The sequence below is a fragment of the Arachis stenosperma genome, chromosome 8, assembly GCF_014773155.1.
Source record: "Arachis stenosperma cultivar V10309 chromosome 8, arast.V10309.gnm1.PFL2, whole genome shotgun sequence".
NCBI lineage: Eukaryota > Viridiplantae > Streptophyta > Magnoliopsida > Fabales > Fabaceae > Arachis > Arachis stenosperma.
In genome coordinates this window covers 42,615,266-42,634,539 of record NC_080384.1, presented here as the reverse complement: position 1 = coordinate 42,634,539, position 19,274 = coordinate 42,615,266, and the positions used below count along the sequence as shown (strand labels likewise).

At 35.0% G+C, this 19,274-nt stretch overlaps 2 protein-coding genes across 3 annotated transcripts; one reads left to right on the top strand and one right to left on the bottom strand.

The window, feature by feature from the left end:
• Positions 1-4,137: 4,137 nt before the first annotated feature.
• Positions 4,138-7,607, bottom strand: LOC130943497 (putative disease resistance protein RGA4). The gene is made up of 2 exons (XM_057871396.1): positions 7,438-7,607; positions 4,138-7,009 (listed from the first exon to the last, which is right to left on the bottom strand). Exon 2 carries the CDS (start codon positions 7,006-7,008, stop codon positions 4,426-4,428), a length of 2,583 nt encoding a protein of 860 aa, XP_057727379.1. The 5' UTR covers position 7,009; positions 7,438-7,607; the 3' UTR covers positions 4,138-4,425.
• Positions 7,608-10,486: 2,879 nt separating this feature from the next.
• On the top strand, positions 10,487-17,378 carry LOC130944984 (DNA topoisomerase 2-like). Of its 2 annotated transcripts, XM_057873612.1 has the most exons (18): positions 10,487-11,161; positions 11,720-12,012; positions 12,110-12,176; positions 12,274-12,544; positions 12,627-12,826; positions 13,021-13,230; positions 13,316-13,429; positions 13,523-13,633; positions 13,722-13,886; positions 13,985-14,326; positions 14,430-14,563; positions 14,657-15,005; positions 15,109-15,295; positions 15,383-15,432; positions 15,522-15,962; positions 16,032-16,209; positions 16,300-16,443; positions 16,536-17,378. In XM_057873612.1, exons 1-18 carry the CDS (start codon positions 10,586-10,588, stop codon positions 17,174-17,176), a joined length of 4,473 nt encoding a protein of 1,490 aa, XP_057729595.1. In that variant the 5' UTR covers positions 10,487-10,585; the 3' UTR covers positions 17,177-17,378. The 2 variants fall into 2 exon arrangements, with proteins under 2 accessions (XP_057729595.1, XP_057729593.1); XM_057873610.1 differs by having other exon boundaries at positions 13,316-13,633.
• The last annotated feature ends 1,896 nt before the right edge of the window (positions 17,379-19,274 follow it).

The window sequence follows — 19,274 nt, the reverse complement described above, 5'->3', positions numbered from 1 at the left end:
AAATAAATACAAAAGTGAGAGATCTACACAAAATAAATCAAAAGACTTCAAAATATAGCAAGGATCCTCCGCTCTGTCACCATCAAAGCAACTCACTGAGGTGGGTTGCGACCTGCATTTGAAAAAACAAAAACAAAAACAAAGTATGGAATGAGAACCGGAGATTCTCAGTATGGTAACAGTGCCCAGTGATGTAAGATACAAGACTCCTGGACGCCAGAGGCAATTCTAGAGCTTCATATCCATCATGAGATTCAAGCTTAAACCAAAAGTAAACTTAAAAGCATACTTTAAAACCATAAAGAGAAAGGGTAATCTAACTTAGTGGGTTTCTAATCTAACAACTCTCTACTGTCCCACAGCCTTTGCCTGCCTAACTTCCATGCGATCTCATCGCCACCACCTTCCGAACCTCCTCAATCCCAGTAGAAAACACAAATAATACAATGCAAGGAAAGCACAAGTATAAGCATGTATATCAAGTAATTCAAATAGGCAATTAGGCATGTTATACAATTAAGCAAGCAATTCAAGTCGGAAAAGCAAGCAAACAGATAAAGATGCACATAATAAATGCCTGCCCTTTTTGGATGTGATATCACATTGTCAATTCAACTGCCAACCCGACACATCTCCATGGAGATGTCGCCCTTCGGTCTCATAATGGGAACCCCCGAAATATCGTGCCCGGATCACGGTCCAGGATGTCAGTGCCTGCACACTATAGTGATTCCGAAGGGATGCGTGCGGGATACTCTTGCCACGGACCTCACATCTCAATGTAAGCAGTATAAACCTACCGTCCTTACGCCGCCGCTGCGACCTCGACAGGTGGGATTAACCTACCGTCCCTGCCAAGCACATAGCGTCTCGACAATCTCAGTATAAATTAGTAACTCAGTGGGTTTCATAAATCATTTTTCAATATATCAGTAAATCATCATTCCATTCCGAGTCCCAGACTCATCTCAACCACTATCAATTCATAATTTCCACAACTCATTATATCAATCGTTATTACAATGCTCCGTCATCTCTCTTAACAAATTCATCCTCAGTACACCAGAAACCTAAGTCTCTGTCTTCTAAAATTTATACAAAAATTTGTCTGCTTAGGTCATTAATTATCCTCTATTAATCCTTAGGCCTAACTATACCACATTACCCTCAAACTACATCTTAGGGAAGTTTAGAAAGTTGAGAGAACCCTTTTCAAAAACATAAAATCAATTTTAGTAAAGCAGGGGTCTCGCGTATGGAAGCCCCGCCTCGCGTATGTATGCTGTTCGAAAGGGGGTGGTCGCGTACGCAACCACTTACTCACGTACGCAAGTGTCTCAACCCGAATGGGTTGCTCGTGTCGCGTGTTGAAGTTTGCATACGCAAAGGTCGATTTTGAATAGTTCGCGTACGCATACAATGCCTCGCGTACACGAGTCGCCCAACCCGTAAGGTTTGGTCGCGTCGTTTGCACTGAGTCGCGTACGCATGGGTTAAAAATCCAATTGCTCGCGTGTGCAGGTAGTAGTCACATACGCGATTTACCCAACCCGAAGGATTTGCTCGCGTCGCGTGACCCATGTCGCATACGCAGCCAGTACCAAACTTAGAAAAATTTCAATGTTGCAAAATTCAGTTTTTGCACCAAACTTTGAGCAGTCATAACTTTTTTTTACAGAAATTCATTTTCTACAACCTTTATATCAATTAAAAGCTCTCAAAGCCAACTTTAATTTAAAACCAAGTTCATTCAATTTCAAGTTTTGAGGCTCGAGTTATGCTCTGTCAAAGTTCACTAAAAGCTAATTTATTACCGAAAGCAATAAGGTTCTCAACTTTCCAATTCATAACCAAAACCAAATCAATACCACACCAAACGCCAATTCACATCAAATCTTACCCTTTGGGTTATAATTCACCACTCTTACCATATTTGCACTCACATTATACAATCCTCAACCCCAATTATCAAATATATCACACTAAAATCATTTCTCCACCAACACAATCATCCATCATCATTTTATCATCACTAACAATCATCATAATCAATCTCATTCGACATCAATCTCAAACTTCAATATCATTTGTCAACATCAACAATATTTATTCATCCAAATCATCAAAGTTATCAATTCATCAAACATCATCAATCAACCAAGTTCAACAACCAATTCACCAAATCTATCCTATGGGTCACTAGCCTAAGTGTCCAACAATATTATATTTTACATAGAGGAAACTGAAATCATACCTTGGCCGATTTCTAATATGCACAAAAAACCAAGATTGAGTACAAATCAAGCTTCCAAACACAACCAAGGTACCAATCCAACTCCAAATGCTCCCAAGTATCCAAGGCAATGCCAACAAGCTCCAATATTCAAACTAACATCATATATTTCATATAAATCAAAACCTAATACTCATAATATATCAATTTACAAGGGTTATTGAGAAACCTTACCTTATCCACTGAAATTTGGGATAGAACCCAACAATCCCTCACTAATGATTAATACCTAAACAACCAAAACACAAATTTCACTCAAAACCAAAACCCACAAACTCAAAATTCTTAGGGCAGAGGAAAGGAGATGAAAATTTGAAATCTTACAAACAAAGGTTAGATAAAAGTAACAAGCTCGGCCAGAGCTTCGCGTAGCCGCTGACGGCACGCAAATCAAAACACCGTAACTCGAGTTATGATCGAAAGAGTGATGAAGTGAATAGTAACTCTCTTCTCCCCTTTCACCCTTAACCTAGCAGCTGGAACTGGTGTTTTATGAGAAGTGAATGTGCTGAATTGCCTTCACTTATGGGTATTATATGTTGGACTTGGGCACAACTTGGGGCCGATCCAACCTATTAGCGTTACTTTGGACCAAACCTTTAAAATTAGTATCCGGTTTCTACTATTTTTATCATTCTCGCACAATACCAGACATATTTAAGCCGATACTGCCGGTTAATTTATCGGTACGCATTTTTACGCAATTTTTCGAAGAAAATTACATTTTCCAACTCAGAAAAACCTACTGAGTCCAAATATCGTATTTATAGTTTCTAATTAATATTCTAAAACTTTGAACCTATTTCGTACAATTAAATTATTATTATTTTACGTTAATTAATCGGTTAATTAATTCACAATTCTTACACTCAATGCGTTTATAGACCGTTCTAAGCTTCACAGATTTATTTTCGCTGTCCAAATTTATTTTTATCACCTATCTAATTGATTGGTTGAAGGATCCAATTGATTGGTTAAATTATCTAATTGATTGATTGATTGGTTAAATTATCCAATTAATTGGTCGAAGAAAACAATTGATTGAAAGATTTTTCTAATCGATTGTATTCACAACAAACGAACACGCATCTTTGATTGTTTACGCCATCAAACAAATCAAAACAATTTATTATATAAATTCTTTTCAAATGATTCACGCTGTTTTTCTTGCTTTTTCCAATAAAAGTTCAATTCAAGAGAATAATTTGCGGATCAGAGTTCTATTTAATGAAAATAGATTACTGCAAGCATAAAATAGGATCCAAATCTTCAATACTTACTTAAACGCACTAGTAAAATCACTACTAGATCAATCTAAAATGGTTAAATTATTTTCATTTATGTTAAAAAGAAATTTAACAAGAAAAAGAAAATTTTGCCCAATCAATGATAGGCTCGATCTAATCAAGCAACAAAGTTTGGCTCCCATAAAAGAAAAAACTTAGTCCACCAAAAAACAATTATAAGAAAAAAGAACATAAAAGAGTATGAGAATAATTAGCAATTAATTCACACTGCTTTGTTAATTAGAGCATTCAACACGGACGGACAGAAGGAATTAAAGTTCCCACAGAACATCCCTTTCTTCAAACAAAACCACCAAACGAACCTGAGAAAAAAGGATCTTTCTGGTTCAGCCATTTTCTGTTTTCATTTTCCCAGAAAATAGAAAATGATACAGAAAACGTGTTTAGCTATCCATTTCATTTTCAATTTTAAAAAACGTTACCAAAACTCTAAAATTTTGAAAATGATTATGAGACATTTTTCCTGGTTTCACTTTGGGCGGATCCATGCATCACAATAAAAATTGAAACCAAAATTAAGAGAACTTTATTGTGAGAACAGATTCATAGTTTCAAAGAAAATTTAGAGATCAACTCATCAAATAGAAACTTACTTTAGCGACAAGCAATACAGAGCAGCAAGTTACTGCCAGAAAATAATGCGAAATACAGAATCGCTTTATGAAACTATCCAAGTGCAAAACACAATTTAAGGGTGGATTACGTAATTAAAAACCATTTGCATAAAGAGATTGTAGAGATCAGGTATCATATAATTGAGAGAATACTCCGAAACTTGAAGGAAGACGTAGAATCATAAACGAACTCCATTACCAAGGGAAGGTCTCAATTTATATACTTGAGTAGAGAAGGTGGTAAGGGTAAGATCAGAACTTTTGGAATGTGAGAAATTTTATTCCACTCGTCACCGTGATTTCGTGCACAACTTTCCTCCAACTGTGAGCAAGAATAAATGCAGAGTCTCTGTAATGATTTGAGGTTTCGCAGTCCTTCAGGTAGCGATGTCAAACCATCACAATTGTTGATTTCAAGAACCTTGAGTTCTGTGAGGTTCCCTATCCAATCTGGTAGTTTCTTGCCACAAAATCCGTTTATTACTAGTCTTTTAATTGATTGATGTGGCTGCAAGCCTTCTAAAATCACCTCATCTTTCAAACCATCTTCTTCTTGTTGTATGGTTGATTTGAAACCTCTGTTGAAAAGAGGATCCGACACCAAACTTATAGTCTCCTCTTCACACTGCCACTGCCACTGCAATTCCAATTCTTGAAGATGTGGCTTCTGAAGAAGTACCTTTGCAGACTCAACACTCGCAGCGATGCCTCGGAGTGAATTCAACCCTTTAATTTTTAGCTTCCCTCTTAGATTGTTTAGCCCACTCAGCTCACTTAAACTAAGCTTGCTTCCATGGCCTAACACAAAAAGTGTTAGTGTTTGAAGGCCAGTCAACTGTTCCAACCCGGGTGGCATACATGTCAAACTCACACAAGAATCCAACTCAAGATGCCGAAGACTCATCATTTTGTTGATATCTGCTGGCAATTCTTTGAGGTTGGAACAATTTGAAAGTTTTAGAGTCTGCAAGTTATATAGGCTGGTAATTTCTGATGGAAGGCTTTGAATATTGACATTCCCTTGAAGATCAATGTATCTCAAATGCTTCAACTCTTCAATGCCTTTTGGAATTACTGTTATGTCCAGTGCGCGAAGCGTTAACACACGTAAGCACCTAAGGCTTATAAGTGAACCAAAAGAAAAAACCAAGTCTCTACTTGAATGAATTGGTTGTCTAGGAACATGAAATGTCCTCAACTTGTCCCCATTGAGCAAATAAGATGATAATGTAGCTGCAGAAAACAATGGGATATTATATGACAGATAACGTGTTTTCTTTCCTACATTTACTTCTTTTTCACCAACAACAGCATATTCTCTTCCAACCACAAGCAGTGATAGATCATGTATAAGATCATGCATTTTATATGCAGTTACATCACCACAGTCATTGGTAGTGGCAGCTTCAAACAGAGACATTGACAGCAAATTCATGAAGTATTCATGGCCGATATCCTCTGCAGAGCGAATGTCATCTGTTGTTCGAATGAACCCTTCCGCGACCCATAACTGGATGAGTGTATTCTTTTCAAACATGAAACCTTTGGGAAATAACGAACAATAGGAAAAACAATTCTTCAAAGGGGAGGGAAGATGATCATAACTCAGTTTGAGAATTGCAAAGATTTCATCCTTCTGTGGATCAATTTTTGAAAACTCAACATCCCTGAAATATATCCAATCACTGCGGCCCAAGTTTCGCGAATACAAGAGGCTGCCAATAGTCCTTATGGCAAGTGGAACCCCAGAACACTTTTTAACAATGTCCCTTCCAATTGCTACCAGCTCCAAATCATTTGGTTCTTTCTCCTGATCAAAAGCAACCCGACAGAACAATTTCCAAGATGTTTCTACATCCATACCCTTCAAGAAAAGGGGTGGCTCTGTGCCCATGATCTTTGCCACTTTTTGATTGCGTGTTGTTACTATTACCATACTCCCTTTTGCTCCCTCCATCAGTAAGCTATTCAGTTGGAGCCACAACTCGCGATCCTCACTCCACACATCATCCAACACAAGCAGATACTTCTTCCTTTCAATTTTTTTCCTAAGTTCTTGTTGGACTTCCTCAACCTCACAATCCTTATTATTATTGTGTCTGATCATTTTTTGAGCTATTCGCCTTATGTCAAATTCATCAGATACACACACCCACATTATTAGCTCAAAATAGTTCCGAACCGCCTTATCATTACACACTAGCTGAGCAAGAGTTGTTTTCCCTAATCCTCCAATCCCAACAATGGGAATCACTGAAAGGTTACTTGTCACAGAATTGTTCCCCAGTAGATAACTTTTAAGAAGCAATTTTTCCTTCTGTCTCCCAAAAACTTCATCTTCACCCACAAAAGAGTATGTTTGCCTTCGTCCCCTGTATGAAACTGGAGGCTCAATCGAACAATCTCTCAGTTGCAGCACGTGCCTATCATTTGCAATATCATCTAGCCTCTTCCGGATTTCTTTCATTTTCCGGCCCATTTTATGAGCATAGGCCATTTTGTTTTTCCAAGAGAAGAGAGTTTTCATCTCTTTTATCGTCTTGCTTCTCAAAGCCTCGGTGGAGAAATCATCCAGTAAGTCATCTGCATCATATAATACCTCTTTCAGCTCCTCCAACCAATTACTAATTTGATTGTTAGTAGCTTTTGCTTCTGCATCCAAGAGAGCAGCTTTTATTGAAGTGGTGATCCTCTTCATTCTTTCTTGATCAGCTTTGAGATTCCATATGAATCTGAACTCTTCAACTGCCAGAGAAGCAATCCCTTCAATGATCTTTCCAGCAAACGCATCCATCCTATATTATTCAAACATAATTTTGAAAATGACCATATGTCTGACTTGTTTTAGTAAATAAATTCTAATATTAGTGAATGAAGAAATAATAAAAAATTAAGAACTCAACATCGTAATTTATTGTTTATTTGAATTATTAAAATTTCAAATTATAACACAACTAAATTCAATGAGATGCCTTTTCTTTTTTCCTTCCATATCACTGGAATAATAATAATAATTAAAGCATCTAACTGATGTCAAGAAAGGAACTAGGTTTGATTTCAATCATTCCCTGCTTCGTCATCAAATTACGAAGTTCAACCATATATAACTCTCAAGAAATGAAACGCACATCAATGATTCAATTGAATTATTAAAAAAAATAAAAAGAAAGAAAACAAAATAAAACGCACGCACAATAGTTGATAATTAGAGAAACTACCATACCTTAGATATTATCAAAAAGGAAGCAGCAGAAGCAGTTGTTGAGTTGCGTTGTCTGTTTTGTGTTGTGGATGATGAGCTAAGTGTGGATATGAAATTAGACGTAATACATAACATTATTGATCTTTGCCAAACAGATATCAATAGCAGTTTCAATAGACTTGGAAGTCAATGCCACGACTTACAAACAAGAAATAATGAATATTAAATACGCATGTTCATGGATGAAAAATAAATCGAAAATTGGATGTGCTTCATTGGAGCATTTTCAGGTTTTATTTTCATTCAAAATAAAAAATAAAAATAAAAATATGTTAGTTTGATTTTAATGAAAATGTTTTTTTTTTTAAATTGGTCGTTGCTCTCTTTTGTATTGTTTAAGGCTGGAAGTAAGTCAAGCCAACTCAAAAGACGGTTTGAGCACAACTCATTAATAGCTTGATAAGCTGAACTTGTGAGCTAATGAGCCGAGCTCATAAATTAAATGAGTCGAGTTTGAATTTGGATAAACTTAGTTCATTAACTCGTGAGTTGACTCGATTATACATATAATATTGAAAGTATAGATTAAATGCATATAGGATATATATATATATATATATATATATATATAATTTTATAGTAATTTTTTATATATAATTTTGAGGTAGGACATAAACAAAAAAATTATAATTGATAAATAGACAATATACAAAATTTATTTTTTTAATTAATATTAATATATATAAGTTATAATTTATTGATATAGAATTATAAATTATGTTTCTATTATTTGAACTCATGAGCTTTTGTTGAGTCAATTTTGAACTTACCAAATAAGCTTGATTATTAATAAGTTGAGCTGTGAGTCAAGCTTAATTCTTGTGACTCTAGTTTAAATTTGGTCTAACTCGACTCAAGTTGACTCACTTCCAGCCTATTATTGCCTCATTAGTCATGTCACTATTCTTTTGGTATTTTTTTTAAATTAATCTGTCTTCAAAATGATATTTTGGGAATTTTGGTTTCTCCCGATTTTTGTTAGCATTGTGCTGATTTTTATTAAGAGTCTAAATTTTGTTTTACTTCTACTCTTATGGTTAATAATTACATGTAACATTGTTGATATTTCTTTCTTTCTTTTGTTGCGTTTTATATTTAATAGATGATATTTATTATCATAAGATGAAAAATTTGAAACTGAAGATAGCAAACAATGGTTCAGTGAAAATAAAAAGATTTATATAGACATATTATATGAGCAATAAGAATGAACAGCTGTAATGTTCAACATTTGGAAGAACTGGCTATAATTGTTGGGAAATATTACAGTGTAGCTAGGCTAAAGAAAAAGTATAATTAACCGCGTATTAAATATGGCGAGTTTTCAACTTTGCTAGCTCGAACAAGAATTTCATGGGACATTACATCTAATAAAGTAAATACTTGAAAAAAAGTATGGCGAGACTTATGTACGGTATGTTCAATTATATTAAGTTAAAATATTAATATTTTATTTATATTAATTTATTTTATTTTATAAAATTTATTTGTTTTTTGTATTTATACTTGTCAGGAAGAAAGGAACTACATAAAGTTTAAGAAAAAATGAATTTATGTACGAAGGAACTACATAAAATTTAAGAAAAATGAAATAAATTTATGAAAGACTATAATATTTTAAGAAGAATAAATACATTTTTTGCATCCAAAATAACCATTTGAGTACTAAGGATAATAAACATTTCCAAAAATTTAAGTTAATTTTGGGGTTCACCAAGGTTTGAACTCTTGACATTTTGAGAACTCTGAAGTCTAATACCATGTCATGATACCACTAATCTCAAAAGCTTACGCCGATAAAAAAAGGTAACACTAATAGTTATATCTCTAATACTCTCTAAACCTCCATTATACTCTCTAAACCGGTGAACTGGACTTCCAACTGATCCGATCCAGTCAAAATTGGTAAGAATCGATCAAAAATTGTTGAAAACCGTCTGAAATCGGTAAAAATTGGTTCAACAGAACCATTCGAGAGAAAATTCTAAAATTGATGAAGAAGTGGTTTGAACGTGGGTCTTTTCTATGCCCAATACTCTCTTTACCACTAAACTATATTATTCTTTGATATTTTAAATAATTATTAATTATATAGTAAAAATGCACAATAATTTTTTAGATATTATTTTAATTTTATACTCACTTATATTTAAATTAATTATATTTATTATTCATAATTATTAATTTAAATATAATTAAACATGTATAAATAAAAAATATTAAATATTTTTATTAATTGCATTATAACTTTTTTATAATTGTATGATATTTATTAATAGTATTTTTCAATAAATATATAGTATATAATGATATAAACTGCTAATGAATTATAGCTCAAATAATATAATCTTCTCATACTCATCTAAGAGGTCGTGGGTTCGAGTCTTTCTATCTTTGATAAAAAAAATATAATGATATAAACTAATTAGTTAGTTATTAAAATAAAAAATAATTACTTTCATATAAAAATAAAATTAAAAAATCTTTATTATAAAAAATACTAGAATATATATTTATTTAATAATAACCAAATTATAACTTGTTGATTATAATTTGTTGAAACTTGATTGTTTTTAAAATATTAGTGAAGATATATTTATTTTAAATTTTAATTTTAGATTTTTCACAATTTTATATTTTTTATTTATGTAAGACCGATTCTGTCGATTTAACCTGTAATTTATTGGTTAAACCAATAAACTAATAAATCAGTAATTTGACTAGTTTAATTACCAGTTCGATTCTGACAACTATATGCTATATACTAAAAAGTAAAATTTAATCACCAAAATACTAAGAAGTATTAAAAAATTTAATACAAAATTCAAACAAATCCCATTCGTTAGATTCCTGCAACCCAAATCTCAACCATCAAATTTCACATTCCCGCTCAAAGCTCCTCCGCTTTCAAATTCAAATTTCAAACACACCCACTCGACCGTTAGCCCAAACCCAAGTTCATTAAAATGCACGAGGTCTCACTCTGCACTGCACCTTCCTGATAGTTCTCTACTTTCTCTTCAACCCTTTCACCCCCAACCAAAAGACACCATCTCCGTGTCTTCCTTTCCCTTCTCCTTTTCATTTTTGCTTCATTTCCTTCCTCACCATGGAAACCCAGAAGAAGCGCCCTCTTCATACCAGCACTGCCGTGAACATCCCAACGTCAACCGCACCGGCACCGGGGAAGACCATCGAAGAAATGTACCAGAAGAAGACCCAGCTCGAGCACATCCTTCTCCGGCCCGACACCTATGTGGGTTCAATCGAGAAACACACGCAGACCCTGTGGGTCTACAATGACATCAACAATGAAATGGTGTATCGCCCTGTGACCTACGTCCCGGGGCTCTATAAGATCTTTGACGAGATTCTCGTTAATGCTGCCGACAACAAGCAGCGAGATCCCTCGATGGACTCGCTGAAAGTGGTGATTGATCCCGAGCGGGGCCTCATCTCTGTTTTCAACAACGGAGATGGCGTCCCCGTCGAGATCCACCAGGAGGAGAAGGTGTATGTGCCCGAACTGATCTTTGGGCACTTGCTGACCAGCAGTAACTATGATGACAACGTGAAGAAGACCACTGGAGGCCGTAACGGATACGGCGCAAAGCTCACGAACATCTTCTCTACAGAGTTTGTCATCGAGACTGCTGATGGGAAGCGCCAGAAGAAGTACAAGCAGGTATTGGATTCTTGCAAGATTTTTATTTTATTTTATTTTTTACCTTTCTTTTTCCTTGATTGGTTTAGGTTCTGTAAATGTTTCTGTTCTTGTTAAAGTTCTTGGATTTTGAATTTTCCTTTTGTTTTGTATGTGTGAATTTGTAGTCGACTTTTGAGGATTGTTTTTGAGATCGGGAGTCGTTCTTAGAATGTCTACATTTCCACAATGTCAGCTTGTTTTATTTAATTATTTTTTTGGACTTATATTCTATGTGATTTATGAATTTGTTTACTTAATTTTGATAATGCTGAAACCCTAACTTTTATCTGCTTATATGAAGTGAATTTGTGAATTTTGGATCTTCATATGTTTTGTTTTCCCTGCATATATGGAGCTTTAGAACTGAACTGTGAGAGTTTAGTTGATTCAGCATATCATCCTCTTTGTTAAATTTTTTCCTCTTCTTTTAAAACCTTTTTCGTGTTTGTTGAAATGTCATGTTCAGTGTACATTTATGAAGCTGAATATAGATATTTTAAGGGCAATGCTTATTGTACTGCTTGGTTGTTGCTATAGGTGTTTTCAGACAACATGGGAAAAAAGTCTGATCCCGTGATTACCAAATGCAAAGAAGGTGAGAACTGGACCAAGGTAACCTTTAAGCCAGACTTGGAAAAGTTCAAGATGGCGGAGCTTGAAGAAGATGTTGTAGTTTTGATGAAAAAACGGGTGGTTGACATGGCCGGCTGCCTTGGAAAGACTGTTAAGGTTGAACTCAATGGCAAGGCAATTAAACTGAAATCCTTCCGCGATTATGCCGATCTTTACCTGAAATCCGCAGAGAAATCCAAACCAGCACCCCTTCCTAGGTTTGTCTCTCTTTATTGAAGTTTGGTTTTGGGGGAATTATCTAATATTCTTGAGAAATTTTCTGTACTAATTAATTTTCATGTTCATTGTTATTAGGAGCTTTGCCAAAATTGGTGATAGATGGGAGATTTGTGTGAGCCTAAGTGATGGGCAGTTTCAACAGGTAATTTACAAAGCAGAATTATAAGTACCTTGAGGAGAGGTAATTGTTGTTGTTTTTGTTATTCTCTCTAACATGACTTGAATTTTGTTATAAACAGGTCAGCTTTGTTAATTCCATTGCTACAATCAAGGGTGGGACTCACGTTGACTATATCACCAATCAGATCACAAGCTATGTGATGAGCAAAGTGAATAAGAAGAAAAAGGATGCCAATGTCAAAGCACACAATGTGAAGAATCATTTGTGGGTTTTTGTCAATGCCCTTATTGACAACCCTGCTTTTGATTCCCAAACTAAAGAAACCCTGACAACTAGGCAAGCAAGTTTTGGTTCTAAATGTGATGTTCCGGAATCAATGCTGAAGGAAGGTTTGTCATGCTTACAATATTTTTTGCCTGTAACGGAGTAAAAGGAAATGTTGCTTTTACTTACACTTTCAAACCTTTGCAGTTTCAAATTCCGGAATAGTGGACATCCTCTTATCATGGGCAGATTTTAAACAAAGCAAAGATCTGAAGAAGTCAGATGGAACAAAGACACAAAGGATTCGTGGGATTGTGAAGCTCGAAGACGCCAATGAAGCTGGAGGAAGAAACTCTGATAAATGTACCCTGATCCTAACAGAGGGAGATTCTGCCAAGGCACTTGCAGTAAGTTCTTGGCTATGCAAGCATTAGTGAAATCAATTTAAATTTTTTTATGTCTATACTTCAAAAATCTGAATTGAAAAAGTTTAATATCTGTTGTAATTTGTAACCATAAAGATGCTGTGATGTGGCGGCTATGCTGTTTGTTAACAGTGAAATATTTTCAAAATTCCTGACATCATATGTTATGTACGAAGATGGCAGGTCTCTCTGTTGTCGGCCGAGACCATTATGGTGTGTTTCCGTTGAGAGGAAAATTGCTGAATGTACGGGAAGCCAGCAGCAAACAGATTCTTGAGAATGAAGAGATTCAAAATATAAAGAAGATTCTTGGATTGCAGCAAAACAAAGAATACTCAAGTGTCAAGTCTTTGAGATATGGTCATTTAATGATTATGGCTGATCAGGTGAGCTAATTAAACAGCATAGTCCACTAAAACATTCTCTTTTGAATTTTTATTCAGCAAGATTTAACTGTTTGAAATTGTTCAGGATTATGATGGTTCCCACATCAAAGGGCTACTAATCAACTTCATTCATTCTTTCTGGCCATCACTGCTGAAAGTTCCTTCTTTTATGGTTGAATTCACCACTCCCATAATAAGGGTTAGTATTATTAAGTATTTAAGTTTATATACTATTTTATTGAACTTCCTCTTCAACATCATACTCATACATTTCTTTTGCTTGTCTACACAGGCATTTCATTCAAATGGGACAAAATTATCATTTTATTCCATGCCTGAGTATGAATCATGGAGAGAAAACTTGGGGAACAATGCAACTGGTTGGAAGATAAAGTACTACAAGGTTTGTTGGTGTAACTGGTAACCATAGATGAACTCACTAGATTTTGAATTTACCATTCTGAACTCTTTCTTGTTTTTGGTCTCTCTAGGGTCTGGGTACAAGTACTCCTCAAGAAGGGAGAGAGTACTTCAGAGATCTTGATAAGCACAGAAAGGACTTTGTTTGGGATGATGACCAGGATGGAATTGCAATAGAATTGGCATTCAGCAAGAAAAAAACTGAAGATAGGAAAACCTGGATTCGAAATTTCGAGGTGTGCGAATAATTTGCACTTTAGTAGTCTTAGATCTTTAATTCTTGGAAGTGATATATGTTAATAATTGAAGTTCTTGGTCTTCTATGCTGTTGCAGCCTGGCACTTGCCGCGATCATATGATGAAACGTATCAACTACAGAGACTTTGTCAACAAAGAGCTGATACTGTTCTCCAGGGCAGATCTTCAAAGGTCCATTCCCTCGATGGTTGATGGCCTCAAGCCTGGACAAAGGAAGATTCTTTTCTGCTCATTTAAGAAAAAGTTGTTCAAAGAAATAAAAGTGGGCCAATTTATTGGTTATGTATCTGAGCACTCTGCTTATCACCATGGTGAGCAAAGTCTTGCTAGCACAATAATTGGAATGGCACAGGATTTCGTGGGCAGCAACAACATCAATCTTCTTAAACCGAATGGTCAATTCGGTACTCGTAACTTGGTGAGATGATCCTGTCTATGACTTTGAAACCTGCCACTTTGTACATTGTCAACACTAATCTTTTTATATAAGTGTGTGCTTTTTATAACCTTAAATTTTCCAGGGAGGCAAAGATCATGCAAGTGCTAGATACATCTACACTGAATTGAATCCTATTACTCGCTGCCTCTTTCATGAGGATGACGACAAGCTTCTTGAATACTTGAATGAGGATGGGAGGTCAATTGAACCGAGCTGGTAACTAATTATGCTTTTTGGACAATCTTGTCTCCTGTTTCAACAATCCGATATGCCTAGAACTTATTCAAATTCTCTTTTCTGGTCACATAGGTACATACCAATTATCCCATTGGTCCTTGTCAATGGTAGTGAAGGTATTGGAACAGGCTGGAGTTCTTACATTCCCAATTATAATCCTAGGGAAATTATTGCCAATGTTAGGCGAATGTTGAGTGGCGAAGCAATGCTGCCAATGGATCCATGGTATAGAGGATTCCATGGAGTCATTGAGAAAAGTGCCAAGGAAGGTGGCTATATAGTCAATGGTATGATAGAGGAAATAGATGAGCAAGTTTTCAGGATCACAGAGTTGCCTATTCGTCGATGGACTCAAGATTATAAGCAGTTCCTTGAATCTGTAACTGATGGATCACCTAACGTCAAGGATCCTCTCATCGAGGTAACTGGCCTAAACACCTTATAACAAGTTGTGCAGCGGGTTAAATTGTATCATTTTTTACGGAAACTGAAACATGGTATTTTCTCTCTTGCTCTCTCTGCAGGATTTCAGACAGAATGGTGATGATGCAATTGTAGACATAGAAGTCAGATTGAAGCTTGACAAAATAGCAATGATCATGCAAGAGGGTCTACTTAAAAAATTTAAATTGACCAGCACTATCAGCACAAGTAACATGCATCTTTTTGATGCAGAAGGGAAAATTAAGAAATACGACACCCCGGAACAAGGTATATTAGTACTTGGAGAAGTTTTATTTATTTATTTATGATCATATGGGTCTTCATATTCACTGTTTTATGTCATGTGTTATACAGTCCTTGAAGAGTTCTTTCCACTTCGGCTAGAGTATTATGGGAAAAGAAAGGTGAGTTATTGTGGTAAATCCGAACGGTTCATTGATTTTTCTTGAGTTTGAGTTAGAACTAAAATCAATTTGATTGTTATGCTTTGCAGCAACATATACTGAACAATCTCGAACGGCTTTTGTTGATACTGGACAACAAAGTCAGGTTCATATTGGGGGTGGTGAATGGAGAAATTATTGTGAGCAACAGGAAAAAGGCTGATTTGTTGATGGAGCTGCAGCAGAAAGGTTTCACTCCCATGCCAAGGAAGGGAAAATCTGCAGAACCTCAAGTTGCCGGGGCAAATGATGACATTTCAGAAGAGCAAGATGATGACACCACCAGAGATGAAACTGCCACTGTTGAAGGAGCAAAACGCGGCGACTATGAATATCTGTTGTCCTTGCCCATTGGAAGTTTAACGATTGAAAGTGTTCAGAAGCTGCTGGCTGAAAAGGATGAAAAGGAAAAGGAGTTTGAGATTTTGAAGGCAACACCACCAACATCTATGTGGATGAAGGATCTTGATGAGCTTGAGAAGAAACTTGATGTAGGCATATCCTATTTTGTTTAGTTTATATTTGAATATTTGGTTTTAATAACATTGTCTGTATATCAGGAAATGGATAGCAAAGCTGCTGAGGAACAACAAAAGAGGTCAAGTCAAGGAAACAGAAAGACATCTAATCGCGGTATTTCAGCAGCGGCAGCAGCAAAGAAGCCGCCACAGCCACGAAAGAATACTAAGAAGGCGAAAAATGTTGAGCCAGAGAATGATAATTCTTCAATGGAAATTGGTAAGAATTTAGAACTGTTAAGTAATATATTTTGAATTTTCGATGTCCATGTGATGTGACTTAATTTCCTCCAAATGTGTGCATGATCAGAGAACCATGTTGAAGTTGCTAAACCAAAAGGCAGACCAAAGAAAGCTCCTGCTAAGAAGGTTGTCGATGAAGATGAAATTCTATCTCTTCAAGAACGCCTAGCTGCATATAACTTCGGAGCATCTAGTGATCAATCATCAGCAGGTAAAAATGATCAGAGATGATGTTTCTTAAACCTCTTGAATTTCGTCTTGGGTTAGTTAGTATTAATTCTGTTTTTGGTTCCACCACCACAGCCATGGAAGCTGAAGTGCCCCCCGAGGCACCTGCTGCGAGGAAAGGCAAAACGGCGGGTCGTGCCAAAAAGAAATCGTCAAGTACCATACTGTTAGACTCTTCAGACAGCGATAATGTCGAAGACGAAGATGACGAGGATGATGACTTTGAAATTCTGGAGCAGGCTGCCTCCGAAGCAGGGAAAAAGAAGGGAGGGAGAAAGCCTGCAGCTCAGAAGGCAGCGAAGGCACCTGCAGCCACCAAGAGAAACTTAGGCAGCAAGCGATCTCAGAAACTATCGACTGAAATGCTGAAGCCGGCGGAGGAGGAGACATCGCCGGAGAAGAAAGTTAGGAGGATGAGGCCATCCCCGTTTAACAAAAAAAGCGGCTCCCTGCTTGGCCGGCTTGCTGAGAAAGATCAAAACGCGAGTGAAGACTTGTCCGGTTCGGCTTCCTCAAACTCTCCTAGCACTACGGGGGAGGAGGTGGTTGAGGTTGCGCCGGTAGCGGCAAGAGCGAGGCCTCAGAGGGCCAATCGTACACAAGCAAGATACGTGGTGAGTGAATCGGAGAGCAATGATGATGATGATGATGGTGATGACAAGGATGAATCTGACGAACATGCTTCGGATTTCTCTGATTTTGAAGATGAAGATTAGTGATGAGTGAAGCATGTGTAGCTTGATTTTAAGAATTCACAATGCATGACGCATGCATTCTTGTATTGTCTCTGTATCTCGCGGAACAGCTTGATTTAAATTTCTTGTACTTTTTCATTCCTTTTTTCACTAGGAAATGGAAAATGCATGTAAACTTGATTTGTCTCTGCAACCCGGTTGTAAATTATGGATTTTACTTTTATTTTTTTCTAAAATGATTTTTTAGTAGATAAATTGTGGATTTTACTCTTTTTTTTTCTTTCTAAAAGTACATTTAGCTTTTTCTGGATAAATTGTTTTCATTTTATTTCTTGTTTTATTTTTATTAGCTATAAAAGGAAGTGAGTCAAATAAAAATGTCTAAAATGTTCTTAAAAAAAATATTTTTTAGTAATTAAAATTTAATACATAATTAATTAAACGGTATTATTTTTACTAGACAAATTAATGACTTGCTAACACAAGTTGTACTAGAGTATAGATAGATGAGGGTATCTCTTCCGGGTTTGATACATGGAAATGGAATTTGCTTATCTAAGGAATTAGTCATTAGATTTTCGACCGGATAGATATCTTAGTACAAACCAAAAACAAATTAATGATTAAAAAAATGGTGAATTGTTAAACGATCTAAATTAATATTATTCTTTATATAAAATAATTATAATATTTTTATTATAAAAATAATTAAAATATTTTTATTATATATATATTTTTTGAAAATTTTAAATTTTAACCTTATAACAGCAGAAAAGTAATAGGCTCTAATTTAGTAAATTAATATATATAATAAAAATATTTTAGTCATTTTTTATAAAAAATAATATTAGTTTAAATTAATTTAAAATTTGATTTATTTTTTTTGATCAAATTAATTTTTTTAACTTAATTTTGATAATAATAATACAGTTTAATTATATGTATTAAATTTTAATTATTAAAAAATATTAAAAAAATATTTTTTAGATGTGTTTATGATTTCTTTAATAATGTATAAATGTACATGAGTGTGTTCCAAGCTTTTGACGCGTGTCTGTAGTCCACAGTAAGTCGTCGACAGCGGTGAGAAGTCATTTTTTAGAGTTGCTTTTGTGATGTATTGATGATTAGTGTGGATAATCGCATCTTTATAGTGGATGGCTTAATTATTTTGTGAAATGGGTTTAATGGGCCAACTGCTATTTCGGTGAATTTGGGCACGGAATATGGGCTATTGTTTTTTTCGGTTGTTATCACGGATTGGGAAGCCAAGAAGAAAGCACGGTTATTTATTTAGAGTACGCATGGCAATAAAAACAGTGTGGAATTGATAGCTGCATTAAAAGGGTATTTTTGCAGCCGAAACCTAACTTAAATAGTAAAATCATATGCCTCATAATATGCTGCACTTGATTTTAAATCTTGGCAAATGTAAATTTATCTGATAAAAAAAAATTTTGAGTAGAATTTTAAAAATAAAATAAAAACCATTAAACACTTTACTGTTAACATTGTTATTATCGTGGCATGATTTTTTTGATCAAAAATACTATCTGTACATTAAAATTAATTATTAATATATTTGTGTATAAAAATATGTGTAGTTTAATTTATTTTTAATGTGTATTTATATTCTAACATATATTTTATACTGACAGCTGATTTTGATAGCTGATTTTTGTTTACATGTAACATTACTTTTTTCGATAACTATTAATTGCAAAGCATAGATGAACACATTAATACAATGAATCAATCTAGACTTGGATAAACAGGAAAAAAAAAAAAAAAAAACAAAAGTTAATACTTAATACAAATCATAAACCACAAAATCTTCTGTTAATGATTAACACCAAGAAGCAAGTTGTTAAACACTTTGCAATAAACAACGTTTATGGTGTGATTTGATACTCTACCTTTGTTATCCATGATCAAGACCTTTAGTCCTGAGCAATTATTTACTCTGGATAGCATAATATATAACTGACTATGTATAAATACGGGTTTAGGAAAATAAACACCAACGATTGATAAGGTTTGTCTTTATGATTTATTTATCGTCATAGCAAAACATAATATAATTAAAAATCGTCTCCTTGTAAACTTTATCGGCAATGTT